The 19980-nt window shown below is 36.6% G+C and overlaps 2 protein-coding genes across 2 annotated transcripts; both read left to right on the forward strand.

Moving 5' to 3' along the window:
* Positions 1-10430: 10430 nt before the first annotated feature.
* LOC142226076 (uncharacterized) lies at positions 10431-19227 on the forward strand. The gene is made up of 2 exons (XM_075295945.1): positions 10431-10752; positions 17526-19227. Exon 2 carries the CDS (start codon positions 17530-17532, stop codon positions 18652-18654), a length of 1125 nt encoding a protein of 374 aa, XP_075152060.1. The 5' UTR covers positions 10431-10752; positions 17526-17529; the 3' UTR covers positions 18655-19227.
* On the forward strand, positions 12143-17482 carry LOC142225018 (uncharacterized). Its single transcript, XM_075294794.1, has 2 exons — positions 12143-14646; positions 14722-17482. Exons 1-2 carry the CDS (start codon positions 12143-12145, stop codon positions 17480-17482), a joined length of 5265 nt encoding a protein of 1754 aa, XP_075150909.1.
* Positions 19228-19980: the final 753 nt, after the last annotated feature.

Below are 19980 nucleotides of genomic sequence, written 5' to 3' on the forward strand. Positions count from 1 at the left end.
CAGTTTTCCGAAACAACAGTGGTTTCACAGAAATTGTTCTTTTTTCATTCTCTCGCTTTGTTATGTTGATATCTTTCGTCAACCCTCCCGGTTTCCATCTCTATATCTTTCTCTATACTCTCTTTTTGTCGCTCTCTGAATAAAATATCACAACATATATATGTTTACTCGAAATTTGTTAATTTATATATGTTTACATTCACACATATTATTTTTATGAAACATTCATGCCCCAAACATAATATATTCTAACATATTAACATAGATGTCCCAAACATTTAGTGTTAGTTTAGGAACATTACATGTTCGCACTTAAATATATTGTGGTTTAAAATCGTGCCCGAAACACATTTTGTTTATATCGGAACATATGAAAAACATATTTTTCTAACAGTGCGTCTTCTAAATTGTAATTTAGTCCAACGGGGTATATATTAAACAAAAAAAAGGTCGATTAAATACGTATATAATTCAGTTTGACAAAATTTTCTATAGAAATAAAATTTTGACAAAATTTTCTATAACCATAAAATTTTGATAAAATTTTCAGTAGAAATAAAATTTTGACAAAATTTTCTATAAAAATAAATAATTTTGACAAAATTGTCTATAGAAATAAAATTTTGGTAGATTATTTTTGGCGATATGGACCAATTCTTGTGTGATTGGAGATCGGCTATATATTACTATAGACTGATTTGGACCAATTTTTGCATGGCTATTAGCGGCCATATACTAGCGCAGTGTACCAAACTTCAACTGAATCGGATGAATTTTGTTCCTCCAAGAGGTTCCGTAGGTCAAATCTGAGGACCGATTTATATGGGGGCTATATGTAATTATGGACCGATATGGACCAATGTTTATATGGTTGTTAGATACCATATACTAACACCACGTACCAAATTTCAAGGGGATCAGATAAATTTTGCTCCTCCAAGAGGCTCTGGAGGTCAAATCTGGGGATCGGCTTATAGGGGGGCTATATATAATTATGGACCCATTTTTGCATGGTTGTTAGAGACTACGGAAACTTATTAGCCTAGCACAAAAAGCACGGTATAAACAGAAAAAAGTTAAGTGTTTTGGAAACTTCCATCTCTGTTATGAACACATGTTAAATTTTGTTTCGATCTGGTAACACCTTCATATAGAAACAGGTGTTCAAAAAAGACGCATCCGCAATTTTTTTACAATGGAAACATTAGAAAAGCGTGCTTTCATTATATATTTACATAAAATCGAGACAAGAAATTCATAATGATATGGTGAATGTGTTAGGTGAAAGTGCTCCTTCATATGCAACAGTAAAAAATTGGGTTGTTGAACTTAAACGTGGTCGTACAAGGATTGAAGATGAACCACGTAGTGAACGTCCAAAACAGCAACAACAACAGAAATTGTAGCCAAAGTGCACGATATGGTATTAAATGATCGACGAATAAAAGTGCGTGAAATTGCTAATATCACACCCTCACAAAAAATCGCTTCTGTAACATATACTCCCAAACATATTTTGCTTCAAGCATATACATTTTTGGGTATTGCCCAAACATTTATATGTTTGATCTCTTCCAATATATAATATGTTTGAAAGCATATTGGTCTAAACAATATATGTTTGGGTAGTCTAAGTTCCAAACATTTTGTATTTTTGCATCCAAATTCAATAATGTTGTCTTCCAAAAAACAATATGTTATTATGTGAACATATAATATGTTTGGAAGCATTTTGCACCCAAAAATATTATATGCTTAAAAAAATTCTCCCAAACAATATTGTGCTCAAAATTTTATTTATTTATTTATATATTTACAATCATAATGAATTATGAAAATAAACAGGTAATATAGGTGCTAACAACATAGGTATTCGACCTGAATGCTCAAAATTTTGTTTCTGCCTAATTGTATATTCCCTCACATCTTTCTCACTTCCACGAGATTTTTTAGTTCTTAGCACCTTTTTCTGTAATACAAACATTGTAGAAGAAATTATTCAATTTTATGATTTTTTTTTTATTTTAATTTTACATTTTGCCGGACGGGGATTCGAACAGCGGACCACACAGTTTGTAAGGATCAAAGAAGTAGCTGATCAATTGCCCAAGGGGAAATAAAATGTTAATTTTGTAATAACAAGCAACAACCACCAACTTAATTCAATATCGCTCCCTGTTAAATAGCGCTCCAAGCTACTAAACACATATATGTTTATAGGCTATTTCTAAATTAATATATGTTTGCATCCAAGCATATTATATTTACAAACATTTTATGTCCCAAACATAATATGTTCTAACATATTAACATATATGTCCCAAACATGTTATGCTAGTTTATGAACATTATATGCTTGCACTCAAAAATATTGTGTTTAAAAATTTGTGTTCCAAACATATAATGTTTATAGCCAAACATATGAAAAACAGTCTTTTTCATCCGTGCATGAGCATCTCAAATGATCGAGTCCATTTAATTTTGCATAAAGAACTACAGATGAGAAAGCTTTCTGCAAGATGGGTGCCGCATTTGTTAACAGTCGATCAAAAACGCATAAGAATGAACATTTCTCAAGCTTGTTTGGATCGTTTTAAGCGAAATAAAATGGATTTTAAGCATCGTTTCATAACTGTGCATGAGACATGGATCCACCACTATACTCCAGAGACAAAAGAACAATCCAAACAATGGACTGAAGCTGGAGGAAGTGCCCCAAAGAAGGCAAAAACAATTCAATCGGCTGGTAAGTTTATGGCAACGGTTTTTTTGGGACTTCAAAGGTATTTTCTTGATTGACTATCTGCAAAAGGGTAAAACAATAAATTCAGAGTACTATTGCAACCTTTTGGATCAATTAAATGTACAAATTCGAGAAAAACGTCCTGGCTTACAACACAAAAAAATAATTTTTCATCAAGACAACGCACCAGCGCACAGGAGTGTTTTAACCATGGCTAAAATCAACGAATTAGAGTACGAGTTGCTTGACCACCCACCTTATTCTCCTGATTTAGCTCCCAGTGACTTTTACTTGTTCCCAAATCTAAAAAAATCTTTGCTGGCAAGCGTTTTACCTCAAATGAAGATGCAATCACCGTTGTAAACCACTATTTTGAAGACCTTGAGGAAAACTATTTTAATCAAGGGATAGAATTGCTAGAATAGCGTTGGACTAAGTGTATTGAAGTTTCAGGAGATTATATTGAAAAATAAAAATAGTTTTGAAAAATTAACTGTTCTCTTTCAATGATATGCTAAGAAGTTTCCGAACCGCCCTCGTATATACTAACACTACGTACCAAACTTCAACCGGATCGGATGAATTTTGCTCCTCCAAGAGTCTCCGCAAGCCAAATCTAGGGGTCGGTTTATATGGCGGCTATACGTATATACCAAGTTTCAAGTCGATAGCTTGTTTCATTCGGAAGTTAGCGTGATTTCAACAGACGGACGACGGACATTCTTAGATTGACTCAGAATTTTCACCACGCCCCAGAATATATATACTTTATGGGGTCTTAGAGCAATATTTCGATTTGTTACAAACGGAATGATAAAGTTAATATAGCCCCCATCCTATGGCGGAGGGTTTAAAAAGTGTTTTAGTTAATTTTAATTTTTTGTATGAAACTCTCCCCAGGTGAATGAATTTTTCTCTGTTTCAAGTATGTCTCAAAAATGTTTTGAACTAAACGTAGGTATAAAATTCAATGCCAGAAAAAATAAATTCAATATTAACTAAAGCACACCCAGAAAAAAGTGACCCCTTCTTTAAGTTAAAATGAACTCATTGTGAAGAAAGTTGAACTTCGTAAATATAGCGCCAAAGACATTTTTTTGTTTGAACGATGTGATGTTCATAGAAATTAGGTAGAATGCACTCCATATATTAGTTAACATTTTCCTATATTTATGTACCACTATACTACAGAATGAAAAAAATTTAACGGAATTGAATTCATATATGGAATGATTTTATTGAACTTTTTTCATTCATTTGGACAAAGCTTTTATATTTATTGAAAACATTTTCCATCAAAATTAGAACTGCTTATCTTCGTTTTTAAATAGTTTTATTTATTCATATATGTTTCTTCAATAAAAAACATGTTTTATTAATATATTAAATATATTTATTAAGAATCAACAGTATCGAAATATTAGTTTATTATTCCACTATTTCCAATAATGTAATGTTATCAACTGTAAAACGTAATTTTTTTTCTTCTTCTTGTGCCTTTCACTTTTAATAAGTTGTTGCATAAAGATTTTGTCCACCTTTTACAATTTCAATGCCTACAAATATAAAAAATAAACCAATTTTTTACAAAAGGTTATCGTCCTGAATGTTGCCTGATGAATGAAGGGGTTGTTATTCTGTTGGTGTTTTCTTTCTTTGTACACCATCACGAATATTGATAGACTTATTGTTTGTTATTTATTTTTAATAATTTTCAAAAAAACGAAAATTTTTCTCACTAATTTAATTAACAAATATTTAATATATTTTATTTGTTATTTATTATATTATTTTACTATATTTTTTTTAACAATCTCTCCGTATACCATAACAACGCGATTCCAACTAAAAAACAACCCACGCGCAGACATATCGATTATATCGATGACAGGTATCGATTGCAGGTAGACAAAAAGATATAGGAAAATTTCCTATATTCTAACAAGTATGTTTCCTTAAGTTTTGAAAGGATTGAATACTTCTTAGTACGAATGAACTAAAATATTTTTCTATGCCAAGTGTTATTCGAATGTATGATAAGCTTTCTATAATAAAGGAAGTCAGAATTATCATTTTATAAGAAATTTTACTAAATTTGAAGAAACTTGGTTTTAGTTAGGTTTTTGTTTATTTCTACGAATGCTTTGTTATCAGTGAATAAAATTTTCTTGTTCTGTAGTAAATTCTTATACTCAGCGAAGAAAACAGTATTAGTAAAATTCCATGCCTTATTCTAGTTAATGAACTATTCCTAACTGCTTTCAGTTTAGGATTTTTTTTACTGAAACAAGTAAATTTTATTATTTCACACAAAAATTTAACTTAATGGAAATAAAATGATGAACATTTTTTCCTTTAGTTTCGAAGACACTTTTTTCTGGGTGCAGAAAATTTTTACCTACAATTCTCAAAAATAGTATGTATGAACTGTGTAGTTAATAGTAAATACTTTTTTTTATTAAATACACCATGCTGATTTTATCAGAAGCAAAAATTTCGTAAATGGTATTTAAATATTCAAAAATCTCCGTCAATTCTCATTATTTTAACAATGCGTTATAGAAATCTCAAAAAAATATAATACAATTTGAGTCAATGAAGTAGTTCATTCTCTCCATAAAACAGTTCAATTATATTCTTTGTAGAATGTATTACTATTTAAAATAAAATCCATCATCACCACCACAACCGTTAAGTTACAGCTGTGTCGCCTCGACAATCCATTCCTAATTTTGAAGAAAACTCCATAGTTTAAATTTGCACTAGCCGGTTTCTCTGTTAGTGGACCAGGACATTTCGCTGGTCTTATTGTCCTTAAGAACATGACAAACACATATGCATTTTATGATTTGCTTCAATACATTCATATCCATCCGCTAGCTGCTCTGTTTGTCTGTCCTTCCATTAGTTTCGATTGTTTTGTTACCGAGTGTCGAGTGTTTGTGGACGAAAAATGGGTGGGCATTCACGTCTGTTGTGATTTGTATTCCATCGATTGTAATCGGTCGCTAGTTGTTCGATAAATACTAAAAAAAGACCCCTAATGGCAGTAACGTTTTCCGTTTTCTTTTCCATTTTTTTGTGTGTGTTTAAATGGTGATGGCTTTCATTCACTCAGCGGTTGAGAAAAATGGGAAGTTCCGGCTTTCAAGTCTCTTTGGTGACCTCCCATTTTTTTCTCGCATTGATGACTTTCATACGTTCCAATAAATTATGCCAGGATATGAGTGATGTCAATTTAAACAATGACAAAAAATGTGAGAACACGGGGTCATTTGCGGTCACTTTAAATATTTATTTTTTTTCTATAACTTTGATATATACAACATATTGGATATCTGTTTCACACGATTTTCATGAATTTACAAAAACGTTCCTCGGTTAAGTTATGGTGATAGGTAATTTGCGCACTGCGGTGCCCCGTCAGTTGGGCTAGGCTGGGTTAGGCTAACAAATCTTCTCTATATGAAAGATTATTTTCCTTTAAAATAATGAAATTTTGACTAAACGAAGGTTTATAATATTTCAAATTAAATTTAGGATACTAATCTTTGATATTTGCACACAGAAAACAAATTTGTTGTGCCAACCAATTTTTTTGCCAACCGATTTATTTGGTCCCATCTACCATCAGAATATAACCGACAATATTTGTTAGAGCAACTAATTCTTGTCTGGCACAACAATACATAAATTGTTTGGATAACTAAAATTTGAGCACACTAACACTCTAATTGGTAACCCCAACCAATAAAATTTCATTAGTTTGTTAAAACAACTAATTATTTTTTCGGACAACCTTATGAAATTAAGAAACCTTCCTTTGAATTAAGTTGATTTCATTGAGTTCTTCAATCGATCAATAAGTGCAATTGCGCTGCGACTTCCAATAATGGAGATTTTTCTATGTTGTCTAGAAGGTAAGACTAGAAGATGGACTGAATCGATGCATAAACGATATTGCTATCTGCATAAGTGTAGGAAGGCCTCTGGGGAGGGGGCTTAGACCCCCCAGAAAAATTTTAGCCCCCCCCCCCCAGAATTTGAAAACCTATTTACGATTTTACATTTTTCTAAAAATTAAAGAAGTATATACAACCGCACAAAGTTCCGCTAATGACTTTCATGCACAATCGAATTACTTTGGTTGTGGTAGCAGTTGCCGATGGCAATGTTTGAAATCTGATATTAATAAATTAATAAAATACACTTGAAGAGAGGCCAACAATAACAAACAAAACGAATGAAGATAGAGGAAGCACGCTCAAAAACAAACCCAGCCAAATACATTCAAATCGATGATTTGAGTTTGGCAAAGGAAAAGAGATATGCTTGCAAAATTTGTTTAGGCAGTAGCCGACTATCAAACCCTTTTTCGGGAGGTTCAAGTGTAGTTCACATTGGGTTGAGTGAATTACCCGAATTTATTCTGATAATTGGGTGATAGTTTTGCTGCAAGTAGAGGATGCTGATGAGGAATGTGGTAATTCCGAAACAGCTGTACATCCAACCATCTTGCAGTCTATAGGGCTTTGCCCAAATAAATTTGACAAGCATACTTTTCCTCTGTTGGTTAAGCTACACTTGTAGTTTAGTCAATGCATGGCTTTAAGCTGAGATCAAAAACAATAATAACAATTAAAAAAATTTGTTATATTTTCCCAAATAATTAATTTTTATATTTTTTATGATTTTTAATTCATTCTAACGCTTGTTTGAAACGTTTTCCCTCGAATATTTTCAAAAATTCTATAAAAATTTCTATAATGAATTTAGCATTTTTGTGGCAAAATTTGAATAATTTGTACCATTTGCTTTATTCTTACTTTTTTCTTAAAAGAAAACAAAAAATTACGCATTAAAATATGAAACAAATGAAATAAAAAAAACTTCCTGTGTAGTTAAAATAATTAACTTCTTTGTGAGGACATTTTTGGAAGTGCTTTTAAAGTTGTGCCTTTAGAACAACTCCCAATTTTTTTGCTGGGAAAATTGTGGAACTACTTTTAGTTGCTTTATTATAAATTAATTGTCGAGTTATTTTGATGTCTATATTGTTATTCATTTTTATTAAATAAAACAGGAATTTAACCTATAAGTTCAGTCTATAAATTTTCATCTTAGGGGGCTATAGCCCCCCTAGGAAAATTGTATGTATTTTGGGTCAGAATAGAACACTATTGATATTATAAGAAATCGGGTTAGAATGTTTATTAATTAACCCTCCAATGATTAAATATTCAATGTTAACGATACAAAATCAAGAAAACAAACCCAGAAAAATGTATACTGTAAAATTCAATATAACATATGCTGCAAAGCCTCGTGAACAGTTTTAACTAAGTTTTCTTTTTATTTTACCAATCTTTGTTGTCTTAAGATGTGTTTTACTAAAAGCTTCCTGATTTAACGAAGACCGGCTAAAGGCGGGATTGGGCATTAGAGGGTTAATTGTATCGTCCACCATCGTATCGGATGCTACCGTGGTGCAATGGTTAGCATGCCCGTCTTGCATTTAAAGACCCATGGGTTAAATCCCAGTTTCACCAAAAAACAAAAAAAAAATTGTCAGGGGTGGATTATCCCCTCTCAGTAATGCTAGTCACATTTCAGAACCAGAGACTGTAGCCGTCGAGTCGCGCCGCTGTTTTTAGTCGCCGCCGACCTTTTTTTTTGGCAGTCGACGCCGCCGCCGAATATGTTGACTCATCTGGACTCAAATTTAGCCGCGTAACTTATCACAAATCCAATCGTCATCTTAATACCTTTCATTTAAGTACCAACAACTATATAATCGGACATTTCTAACTCGAGATATAATTTCTTTAGTGAAAAAAGAGTGAAAAACTAAAAATAACGGGATATGTCAAAAACTGTTCAATAAAAAATTTTAAATTTTTTTTCGAATTCAGCAGATACAAAATACATAAGAAAAGTCGACTCTCATCAAGTGTACATTTTCAATGTAAACTAGTGTAATTGTTATATTTTCTGCCAAAATTTGAACTTGAACTTGATCCACAATTATTCAATATTAGGTTTCTATAATAATTTTGCAAATATCTTGCTCAAAACATTTGAATGATATATAAATTTGATTGTAGAATTGGTTGTACCACTAATCTCATAACACTTCAGATAACCTCAATTTGATTTTATATTAGATAAATGTCCGCTGCCGACTACACAAATTCTCATTGGCTTAGCCGTCAAACCGCTTCCGCCGGAAGCAAACTTTTAGTATCAGCCGCCGCCGATAAAAATGGGTCGGCTTCATTCTCTGTTCAGAATATATAGTAGAAAAAATATCTTGGCCAATCAGAGTAAAATGTAAATTTGGCCCTGGAAAGCGAAACAATGTTATACCGTGAATATCCGTTTTTTGTGTAATCGTTTGTTTATTTAGGTTTATATATGATATTTTACTACAAATAAACAAATAGATAAACTATTTATGTATAGTGCACACAGTTCCTAAGCATGACTCTCAAGTACAATTTTTAAGATACATTTACTATTAAGATTAATTTTCTTTACCTTTCCTTAAGTTATAGATATTATAAATTCCAATAATTGCTGTATAATGAAACATTTGCAAAAACATCACTTTTTTATTTGTATTCGTGAATATCCATTTTCCAATGTTATATCCAGAATATCCCTCGACCTATTCTAATAAGAAATTTTGTACCAAGTGCGCACCTCTTTCGTTTGGAGTGATTTCAAAAGACTGCCAGAAGTGTAGTCCGTACAGACTAACAATGCTATACTACAATATTTACAAATGGTATCTTATGCCTAATATTTCTTCTGAAAGATCAAAATAGTAGTATTTATTAAATTCATCACATATTCGGCGAACAGGATCGTTATTTTCTAAGTTTGTGCGAAAGTACTGAATGCGAAGCAGTACAAAATTACGAGTAGGTCTTGACGCTATGAGATACTGTTAAGAAGGAACTCAGATTTAAATCTACCATTAATAACATCAACCATAAAACAGATATTCAGCATAGTACGTCTACTTTTCAGTGTAGGCAATTTGACAAGTGAAAGTCTTTCCTTGTAAGATGGCATGGTTTGAGGAGTCCAGTTGTTCCGACGTAAACAAAACAGTAGAAATTGCTTTTGTACAGATTCAACACGGTTGCAAATCACTATACGTATGTTTGTATTGTTCCAACATAGCACGTTTCACCTTAGACATATACTGGTAGAAAAACAACTATTAATACAATTTTCTTTGTATATATGCTGCAAGTAAAAAATGGAAGTAGCCAATTGGCGTCTGGTTACTTCCATTTTTTTACTTGCAGCTTACTCTCTTGGTTTCACTATCTAAACACATGTATGTCTATAGGCAATTTCGAAATGAATATACTCGCATGTTTGCATCCACTCATATTATATGTAAAAAAAAAATTATATCCCAAACTAATATGTTCTAACATATAAATATATATATTGCAAACATGTTGTTTAAGTTCAAATTCGTAAGGTCAAAATTTATTCGTTAGATGGGGACTTAAAATCTTGTAAAATGACAATTTCCCCCTCGTTAGAAAATGTACCCTAAGCTCTGGATGCAGCTCTGTGCTTTCAGCACAATTCGTTACATTTTGCTAACGAGTCGCGCCATTACCCTCTTGCGGCGTCTAACTTTTGTTTTTTATTCGTTTCTGGATTACGTCCATGTAACAGCGAATTGTTAAAAAAGGTAAATAATAATCTCCCAAAAATTCAATAAAATTACGTTTTATTGAAACATCATTGAAAAGAAAAACTAAATCCCTTGTGTTTTTATTTATTTTATTTTTCGGTGCTACGCATTCATTGGTCCAATCGAGCCGGATACTTGCTTACAGCAATTAATAAAGGGTTTTCTTTTTCTTTTCCAAAGGAAAGTGCTCATCATTGTGAAGCAACAACAAAAAGCAGCCACTTTGCAGCCATATTTGTGAAGGATTTATATTGAAAATTTATTTAAATAATTATTTATCAACACACAGGTGCGTATGTCAGCGTTTTATTAAAATAATTGAGCAAATCGCGAGTATTTTAAATTTAAACCGCGGTCGTTTTACAACATCGATTCAATTATTTCATTTTGCCGACGGCAAATTGCATTTCAAAAAACACACATTCGTTGCTACATACATACGTACGTTTCTTTCGTTTGTTTAATTTCGTTTTGCTAAAAGATATTCAAGTGAAAGAATAGTCAAAATAAAAAGTGAAAAAATCTATTGTATATATTGGTGTTGTGTGGTGAATTTAAACGTTGACAATTGCTTATTTACTTCAAAACATTATTTGCAATTACGTTGCCTTTAACTAGAAGTAAATAAAACAATAACAAAATACACGCAGACTCCAAAGGCTCTGTTGGTCGTATTACTATTGTAAACAAACATCAATCGTCACTGCAGTCAACGTTTGAATTACATACCTACGTATGATCAGTGATACACACACGTATATACATACATATTTTTTTTGAGCTGTGTTTCTTTGGTTTATTTGTTAACCCTCACGGGGCCGCGAGTCGTAAATATTTTGAGGAAAATTATAAAAATTTTTGAAATTGAGTTTTTTGGGTTTTCGTGTTGTATGACCCATTAGCGTTACGCGCATTAGTAAAAATTATCGGTTTGGTCACTGTGCACCCTACAGGCGGTCCGGTACGATCGTATAATTTTTATTTTATCATATATATTACGTATATATTTTTATTTCTATATCTTTTATTATTTGCGATATTTAAATTTTTTTTGGGGAGATTATTTGGCGTGGAAGTGTAGAGGTGTATTTTACAGTCCGTGCACCCTACAGACATTTTTTATAATTTCTTATAAGTTGTTGAATTTTTTTGATTATTTGGTTTTCGTGTGTGAAGTTTTGATACAAATTGGCGGCAGTCAGTATTCTTCGATACACTGAGCGTAATTTTCGTAAATTCATTCATACACTGAGAGAAATAGTTCGAAGATTTTAGTAGAATTTTGAGATTTTTAGAATTTGACTTGAATAATTTGCCCATTTTTTTGTACACGGGGAAAAATATTTTGTGATTCGGTACACTGAACGAAAATTAATTGTTTCTACACTGAAAGAAAAATAGTCCAATAGTTTACAAATTGTTTGAAATTTTTGATTTTAAGTTTTGAAGTGGTTGTTTTACGAACAATTGTTTACACTTCAAGAAATTTTGTGGTAATTTTGGTGCAGTGTGAGAATTTGATACACTGAAAGAGAAATTTTGTAAATTTTTGTTTTTGCATTTTTGGGCATTTTGTGCAAATTTATTGATTTTTCGGCCAGTTTTCGCTGTCGATAAGTGCGTGTTCACATACTTTACGAGTTTTTGTGAATTTTTTGTGACGCCAAATTATTTTCAATATGCCAGTTAATACATTCGCGCGATTCATTAGAGCCGCTGATGCGGTTGTGAAGTTTGGGACACGGGTTAGCTCTTTGAAGGAGGAGAATTTAGATGTTTATTCTCTAAGGGCTCAGGTCGAAGAGGCGAAATCACTCTGGGAGAAAGTGAAAGAGAGGTATGAGGAGTGTTTAGACGATCTTCAGGAGGATTCAGATAAGGGAAAGGTAGAATCTGCTGACGGCAAGTATGAGGCAACTTATGATGCCTATATTCGTATTGTTTCCTCTATCGAAAGGAAAATAGACGGTCTAAAAGCCGTTCCTAGGGCGTCAACTCCTATACAGCAGGCCGATGTGGCGGATATTTCTGCTCGTTCTGGTAATGTGGATGTATCGGGAAATTCTCTTTTGTTAGGTGTTGACCATGGTGCGGTCCATAGTTTGGCGTTACCACCATGCGATATTGAGGTTTTCGATGGTGACTTTCAGTCTTGGCCAACATTTAGGGATTTGTTTACTGCTGTTTATGTAAAAAATTCCCGTCTGAGTGATATTGAGCGCTTGTGTCATTTGCTCAAAAAGACTAGTGGCGACGCCCGTGAAGTTGTAAGAAGATTTCCTCTCACTGATAGGAGTTTCGAGTTAGCTTGGAGGACGTTAAAGGAAACTTATGACAACTTGAGAATTTTGGTCAGCAATCAGTTGAAGCTTCTTTTTGACCTTCCGGTCTTAGACACCGAGACAAGTTCTGGGTTGAAGAACTTGCAGCGTGGTATAAATGCATGTATTTCGGCGATGGCTGTGAATAACGTTCCTACGAACGATTGGGATCCGATTTTGATATTTTTGTGTGTGCAACGTCTACCGAAGATTAGTGTTACTTTGTGGGAACAGGGTATAAGTGATAAGTCTGCGTTGTCGTCTTGGGTGGACATGGATCGTTTTCTTACGGAAAGGATTCAGACACTCACGTGTCTCCGCGATTTGAAGGGTATCGATGCTTCGAAGAAAACTGATGGCAGGAAACTGCGAACGCATTTTACGAATGCAGCTCCGAAATCTTCGCCATCTAGGTCGCGTAATTCGCAATACACTTCTCATTCTTCTAGAGATTCCGTCGATAAGATGTGTGTTCTTTATCCACGACAAAGCCATCATCTTCGAGTTTGTCCGAGATTTAGGAATCTTTCTGTGAATGATCGGTTGACTGCTGTGAAACGGTACCGCTGTTGTTTCAATTGTCTATCTCGTAGACATGACGTTAACAACTGTACTACATCTCGCAGTTGTGAGAAGTGTCAAGGAAGGCATCATACTTTGCTTCATCGCGATTCTTCCCATTCTACGAATGTGGCGACTACGTCCTCGACCGTTTCGGCCGCTCGTCCTACGGATTCTAGCGGTTTGATTGACCCGCAGCCTTCCACTTCGTCTGGAATCGTGTCTGATACTTCGGCCAGGCAAGTGTTTCATGTTTCCCAGAACAGGTCGGTACTATTAGGGACGGCTATGGTGAACATCGTTCATCAGGGTATGACGTACCCAGCTCGGGCTCTTATTGACCCAGCATCAGAAGCCTCCTTTATTACCGAAAATATGCAAAAGTTGCTTAGAATTTCGACAACGAGTGCGGTGTCTTCAATATCAGGCGTGAATCAATCGGTTTCGATAACTTCTCGCGGTATTTGCCCTCTGAGTATAGGGTCACCAATAGATGAATCGGTCTTGGTAGAGGCGACTGCGTTGGTCCTGCCTAAGATTTCTGGGAATTTACCGTCTTTCCAAGTGAGTCGGAATTATATGTCACGTTTGCCAAATTTGCGTTTAGCTGATCCTAATCTGTTCGATAGTCGTCCGGTTGATCTATTGTTGGGGGCAGACGTGTATCCCAGAATTATATTACAGGGGGTTCGGTCAGTTATTTTAGGTTCGTTGATTGCTCAACAGACAGTCTTCGGCTGGCTCATTACTGGTTCAATTCCCACTTCTAATGTGACGGTTTTTTCAACGACTGTTGAATTTATGGAAGAAGATGGTCTTGACAAGACTCTTCTTCGGTTTTGGGAATTAGAGGACTTACCAAGACGGGCAATTTGTTCTCCCGCAGATAAATTTTGTGAAGAAAATTTTAAGAATACCACATATAGGGATTCCGATGGAAGATATGTAGTGACTCTTCCGATAAAACCCGAATTACAGGGACAAGTCTTGCTTGGACATTCGCGGACAAGTTGTTTGAAGCAGTTTATTCGTGGTGAGGCTTCGCTGTTACGAAAGCCTGAAACAAAATTAATTTATGACGGGGTGATTAAAGAGTATTTGGACTTGCAACATATGAGACCAGTGTCGTCGACTTCTCCTTCAGACCAAACTTTGTGTTACTTGCCTCACCACCCGGTAATCAATCCGGACAAATTGACGTCCAAACTTCGAGTTGTCTTTAATGCTTCGCATAAGACCTCAAATGGTAAAAGTCTGAACGACATTCTTTATGTGGGACCCACATTACAATTGGAATTGGTGTATTTGATTTTGAGGTGGAGATTTTTCAAATATGTTTTTAATTGCGACATCACACAGATGTACCGCCAAATTAGGGTAAATTCGGCCCACACGCCTCTGCAGCGAATTGTCTTTAGAGACTCCCCTCAAAAAGATGTACAAGACTATGAGCTGCAGACCGTGACATTTGGAGTGAATTGTGCTCCCTATTTAGCCATACGGACGTTATTGCAATTGGCCGATGACTCCGAAGATGAATATCCCCACGCGGCACATATTCTACGAAGGTGCATGTACGTGGATGATGTTTTGACAGGGTACCATAACGTGGATACTGCTGTTGAATCTAGGGATCAATTGATTAGGGTATTATCATCGGCAAAGTTCGAACTGAGGAAGTGGACTTCTAATGAGCTAGCCATTTTGGAATCGCTTCCGGCTGACCATTTGGTTGACGCCAAATTACTGGCATTTGTTGAGGCCAGTAGTTCGAAACCGTTGGGCATTAGGTGGAATGCTCAGTTGGACTTATTTTATTTTGAGATGAAACCGATTGAGCGAAAATCTCGGTTTACGAAGAGAGAGGTTTTATCGGCTATAGCTAGGCTATTTGACCCTGTTGGCTGGCTGGGGCCAGTTATTATAGTGGCGAAGATAATTATGCAACAGGTTTGGTTGGATAAGATAGGATGGGACGAGTCTCTTCCGTTACAAACTGAGCGACAATGGCGAAAGTTTGTCGAGACCTATCAGGATGTGAATCACGTTCGTATTCCTCGATGGGTCAATTACTCCACAGACTGTGAGGTAGAATTACATGTTTTTTCCGACGCCTCGGAAAAAGCATACGCGGGGGTAGTATATGTTCGTGTGGTTACGCCGCAGGGACATATCTTCACCCATTTGCTATCTTGTAAGACTAAGGTAGCCCCCATCAAATCTATATCTTTGCCACGTTTGGAGCTTTGTGGGGCAGTTTTGGCCTCAGAACTTTACAAGTCTATAGCCAGGGAGTTAGATATTGAATTTCGACGTGTTTATTGTTGGACGGATTCTACGATCGTCCGCTCTTGGCTTCGAAAGACGCCATCTACGTGGTCTACTTTCGTTGCGAATCGCGTATGTAGGATTCAAGAGAATACTGGGGGACATTGGTACCATGTTCGCTCTGAGGACAATCCGGCCGACTTGGGGAGTCGCGGAGTGTCGCCTGCAGAGTTGGCGGTTTCGTCGCTTTGGTGGCATGGACCAGAGTGGCTCTGCTCAGATAGTTCTCAGTGGGATATAAATGATTTCACCCCTCTTGAGACTGACGTTGAGGTACGGGCGGTCAGGACTCACGCATCGTTTTTTACGAACTACGAGGACATTTTAGAGAGGTTTTCTTCGTTAGATAGGGCTCTACGAGTCATCGCATATATATTTAGGTTTTATCACAGGACCCATTATTCACATGCTAGTCGAAATGTGTATCACGACACGACGTTGACGGCAACTGAACTAAAGGCAGTGAGATTACGTCTAGCTGTTCTTTCTCAAAGGGCTCATTATCCAGATGAGTACTATTGTTTGATGGAAAAGAAACCGTTAGGTTCCAGGAGCTCGTTGTTGTCATTGAATCCATTTCTGGATGAGGAGGGGGTTATGAGGTTGAATGGTCGTTTGAGTAGGTGTCCTACCCTGTCGTATAGTGAGCGACATCCAATTATAGTGCCGTATAATAGTAGATTCGCTAGGTTACTAGTGAAATATGTTCACGACATATCTATTCACGGAGGGAACCAGTTGGTTCTACGTCTTATTCGGATTGAGTATTGGATTCCTCGTTTAACATCTTTGATTAGATCGACTATTAACCGGTGTAAACGGTGTCTGTTGGATAGGAAGAAGTCTTGTACGAAGATCATGGCGGCTCTCCCACCGGAGAGAACTGTACTTACCAGACCGTTTACTACGACTGGCGTTGATTTTGCGGGGCCTTTCGAAATTAAGTCATTTTTAGGGCGCGCATGTAAGATAACAAAGGGTTATGTTTGCGTTTTTGTATGCTTTTCGACGAAGGCCATACACTTGGAAGCCACATCAGACTTGTCTACGACAACGTTTCTGGCCGCTTTTCACAGATTTATATCTCGACGCGGTTGTCCCAAGACCATTTTTTCGGATAATGGTACAAATTTTGTAGGCGCTTCACGCGAAATGGAAAAGGATTTGAGATGTGTTTTTAAAGAAAGACGTGATAAGGTGTGTTCCGCATACCAGTTTCAGCAGCTTTCCTGGCAGTTTATCCCTGCCGGGGCGCCACATATGGGTGGTCTCTGGGAAGCTGCTGTCAAAAGCTTCAAGACGCATTTTAGGAAACATGCATCTGGATTCAAATATACATTTGAAGAGTTTTCGACTGTTCTTTCGAGAATTGAGGCTTGTTTAAATTCTAGGCCGTTGTGCCCAATGAGTGAAAGTTCTCAAGAATTGGTAGCACTTACGCCTGGCCATTTTTTGGTAGGATCTCCGATCTTGGCGCCTCCTGAACAGTTAGAGGAGGAATCACCACTTCATTTGGTACATCGATTTAGGAAAATGAAGGCGCTGTCGCAACAGTTCTGCTTACGGTGGAAAGAGGAATATTTGAAAAGCTTACAGAAAAGATATAAATGGAAATTTCCGCAGCGTGATATCGAAGTAGGGGACTTGGTAGTAATTCGTGATGAGCAATTGCCTCCTACATCGTGGAAATTAGGTCGTGTGGATGACGTCCACCCGGGATCTGACGGTCGCGTTAGAGTTGCTGACGTGAGAACGGCAAACGGTGTTGTAAGACGACCGGTGGTAAAATTGGTCATACTGACCGAATAGTTTTCGATCGTTCATATAGTAAGCGTCATCTTTCTTTTCGCAGTACAATGGAAAATATGAGGGAAATTGTTAAGACTCTCCCTGACTACGAGGATGACGTCCCGATGTCCGATGAGGAAAGAGAGATTATAGAAAGTGATGTTGCACCGGTTCTTCGCGAGCCGTTACCAGCAATCGAGCAGGTCCCTGACGTCGGGATGACCCCAGTCGTCGCCTCTTCACAAGAGGTAGTACCGACACAAAAAGTTGTCCCTCCGTCGGGGGCTGATACGGCTCCTGCTGACGTATCCGCAACCAACGTAGCCAAACCATCGTCATCCCCTACGGGGACTGCCCAAAAGAATTCAGGTGTGAATAAAAGAGGGCACTCGAATGTCTGTGTGTTGTGTATGCGAAGTCACAATCTACGGTCGTGTCGCAAATTTTTGAACATGCATTTGGAGCAACGATTGCGCACTGTAGTGTTGCATCGGGTATGTTCAAACTGTCTGGGCAGGTCTCACATGCGATCGACCTGCAATAGTCGCGAGAGGTGCCGCGAATGTGGAGATAGCCACCATACGCTGCTACATTCATTTGACCAGCAACAACGTCCTTCCGCTCAAACCTTGTCGAAGAGAAAGTCCAAGTCAAGTTCGTCCGTTAACTCGTCCGCGTACTGTATCACGAATACCGCTCCCATATCTGGTCCGATGTTGGTTCTACAACCAACCGTCACGCTTGGTCCCACTATAGTCCTCTTGCTTGTCTTGTCCGATCGTCGAATTCCTGTCCGAGCTGTCCTCGACCCGTGTGCGGGGTACAGTATGATTTGTAGCAGTTTAGCTCTCAGCCTACGGCTTGTCTCAGCGATGACGTCGCATGACGCATTTTGTCCGCTTGTTGCTGTCTCCCGACACAATGCAGAAAGTAAATTGGTTTTTTCTGCCCGGGTAACAGACCTGACCCGTGTTGTCACCCCATCGTCGTCGGCTCCAGATACGATACGGGAACATTTCGAGTGTCTCCAGCTGGCCGACCCAAGGTTTTACCGTCCTTCCGGGGTGGGGTTGGTTCTAGGGCCCGATGTCTACGCACGGGTTCTAAAGACACAAATATTTTCGAGTCCTGGATTCCCATTGGCGCAGCTAACGATGTTTGGCTGGATAGTATCAGGTCAATGCCAACCATAAGTGTCGTAGGTCATCCTGGCCAATAATCCAGACACTGCAGACCCTCCGGGTCAACGGCTCTACGAGCATTTAGTTAAGAAAGAATGAAGTTGGAAAAGATGAATACATGAACTAATAAAAAAAAAAAAAAAAATTGCTCAATTTGAAAATGAAACTGACATCGCATTTTATATTTATTTTGATATTAAAATATTGTATGTAATGTCTATGTATTAATGAATTTCAATTACAACATAGCTGGATGTTGCAAGGCGGGCGGAATGTTTAAGTTCAAATTCGTAAGGTCAAAATTTATTCGTTAGATGGGGACTTAAAATCTTGTAAAATGACAATTTCCCCCTCGTTAGAAAATGTACCCTAAGCTCTGGATGCAGCTCTGTGCTTTCAGCACAATTCGTTATATTTTGCTAACGAGTCGCGCCATTACCGTCTTGCGGCGTCTAACTTTTGTTTTTTATTCGTTTCTGGATTACGTCCATGTAACAGCGAATTGTTAAAAAAGGTAAATAATAATCTCCCAAAAATTCAATAAAATTACGTTTTATTGAAACATCATTGAAAAGAAAAACTAAATCCCTTGTGTTTTTATTTATTTTATTTTTCGGTGCTACGCATTCACATGTTATGGTAATTTGTGAACATTATACGCTTGGACTTAAAAATAATGTACTAAAAATTTTGGTTCCAAACATATGGTTACTTGTGAATAAATGCGATTGCACGTGCATTTTGTGTATGAGTCTGCCACTTTAATGAGACTAAACGTTAATAAATGTACACATTAACCCGACCTTTCATGAAGATCCGTTAGTGCAAGGTTAGCTGGCCAAATTTTAAACCATTCCAGTGATACATCTGTTACGCTGCCAATATACGTATATGTCACTTACGAAATTGCTGAAAAGTTTTCAGTTAGAACCTGAATTATGGGGCTACCATCATATCTACCTAACCTAACCTAACCTAGAGATATCCGTGAGAGAAGATATCTGCAATTTACTTTACTCGACAGTTAAAGCCTAACAGACAACCACGTCTTTATGTGTATATAAATCACTGACGCAGTGTATCGTTATCTAAATCAAAAGAAACGGAAGTCGAATTGAGTTGTCGATAATTAAAAATAAATACGATAACGATAAAAATTAGTCCAATTTATTTGTTGCTTACAAATTTCCAGTGATTGGGAGGATTAAAACAATTAACTGAGCCAGCCAATGCACGTGACTTGGCCAATGGATTTGGGAATATGCCACAACGACGAGATGAGAAGAGCAGTAGCTCAATAACATTCATTATCCGATTTCCTGAATGGAATTACATGGA

The sequence above is a fragment of the Haematobia irritans genome, chromosome 2 (genome assembly GCF_050003625.1).
Source record: "Haematobia irritans isolate KBUSLIRL chromosome 2, ASM5000362v1, whole genome shotgun sequence".
NCBI classification, from domain to species: domain Eukaryota; kingdom Metazoa; phylum Arthropoda; class Insecta; order Diptera; family Muscidae; genus Haematobia; species Haematobia irritans.

What these genes read in the sequence shown, in the direction of transcription:
- LOC142225018 (XM_075294794.1), top strand. Translation starts at nt 12,143, where the DNA reads ATGCCAGTTAATACATTCGCGCGATTCATTAGAGCCGCTGATGCGGTT. An exon ending in ACATTACAATTGGAATTGGT is followed by an intron (nt 14,647 to 14,721) that starts GTATTTGATTTT and finishes CCGCCAAATTAG; the next exon opens with GGTAAATTCGGCCCACACGC.
- LOC142226076 (XM_075295945.1), top strand. Translation starts at nt 17,530, where the DNA reads ATGGAAAATATGAGGGAAATTGTTAAGACTCTCCCTGACTACGAGGAT.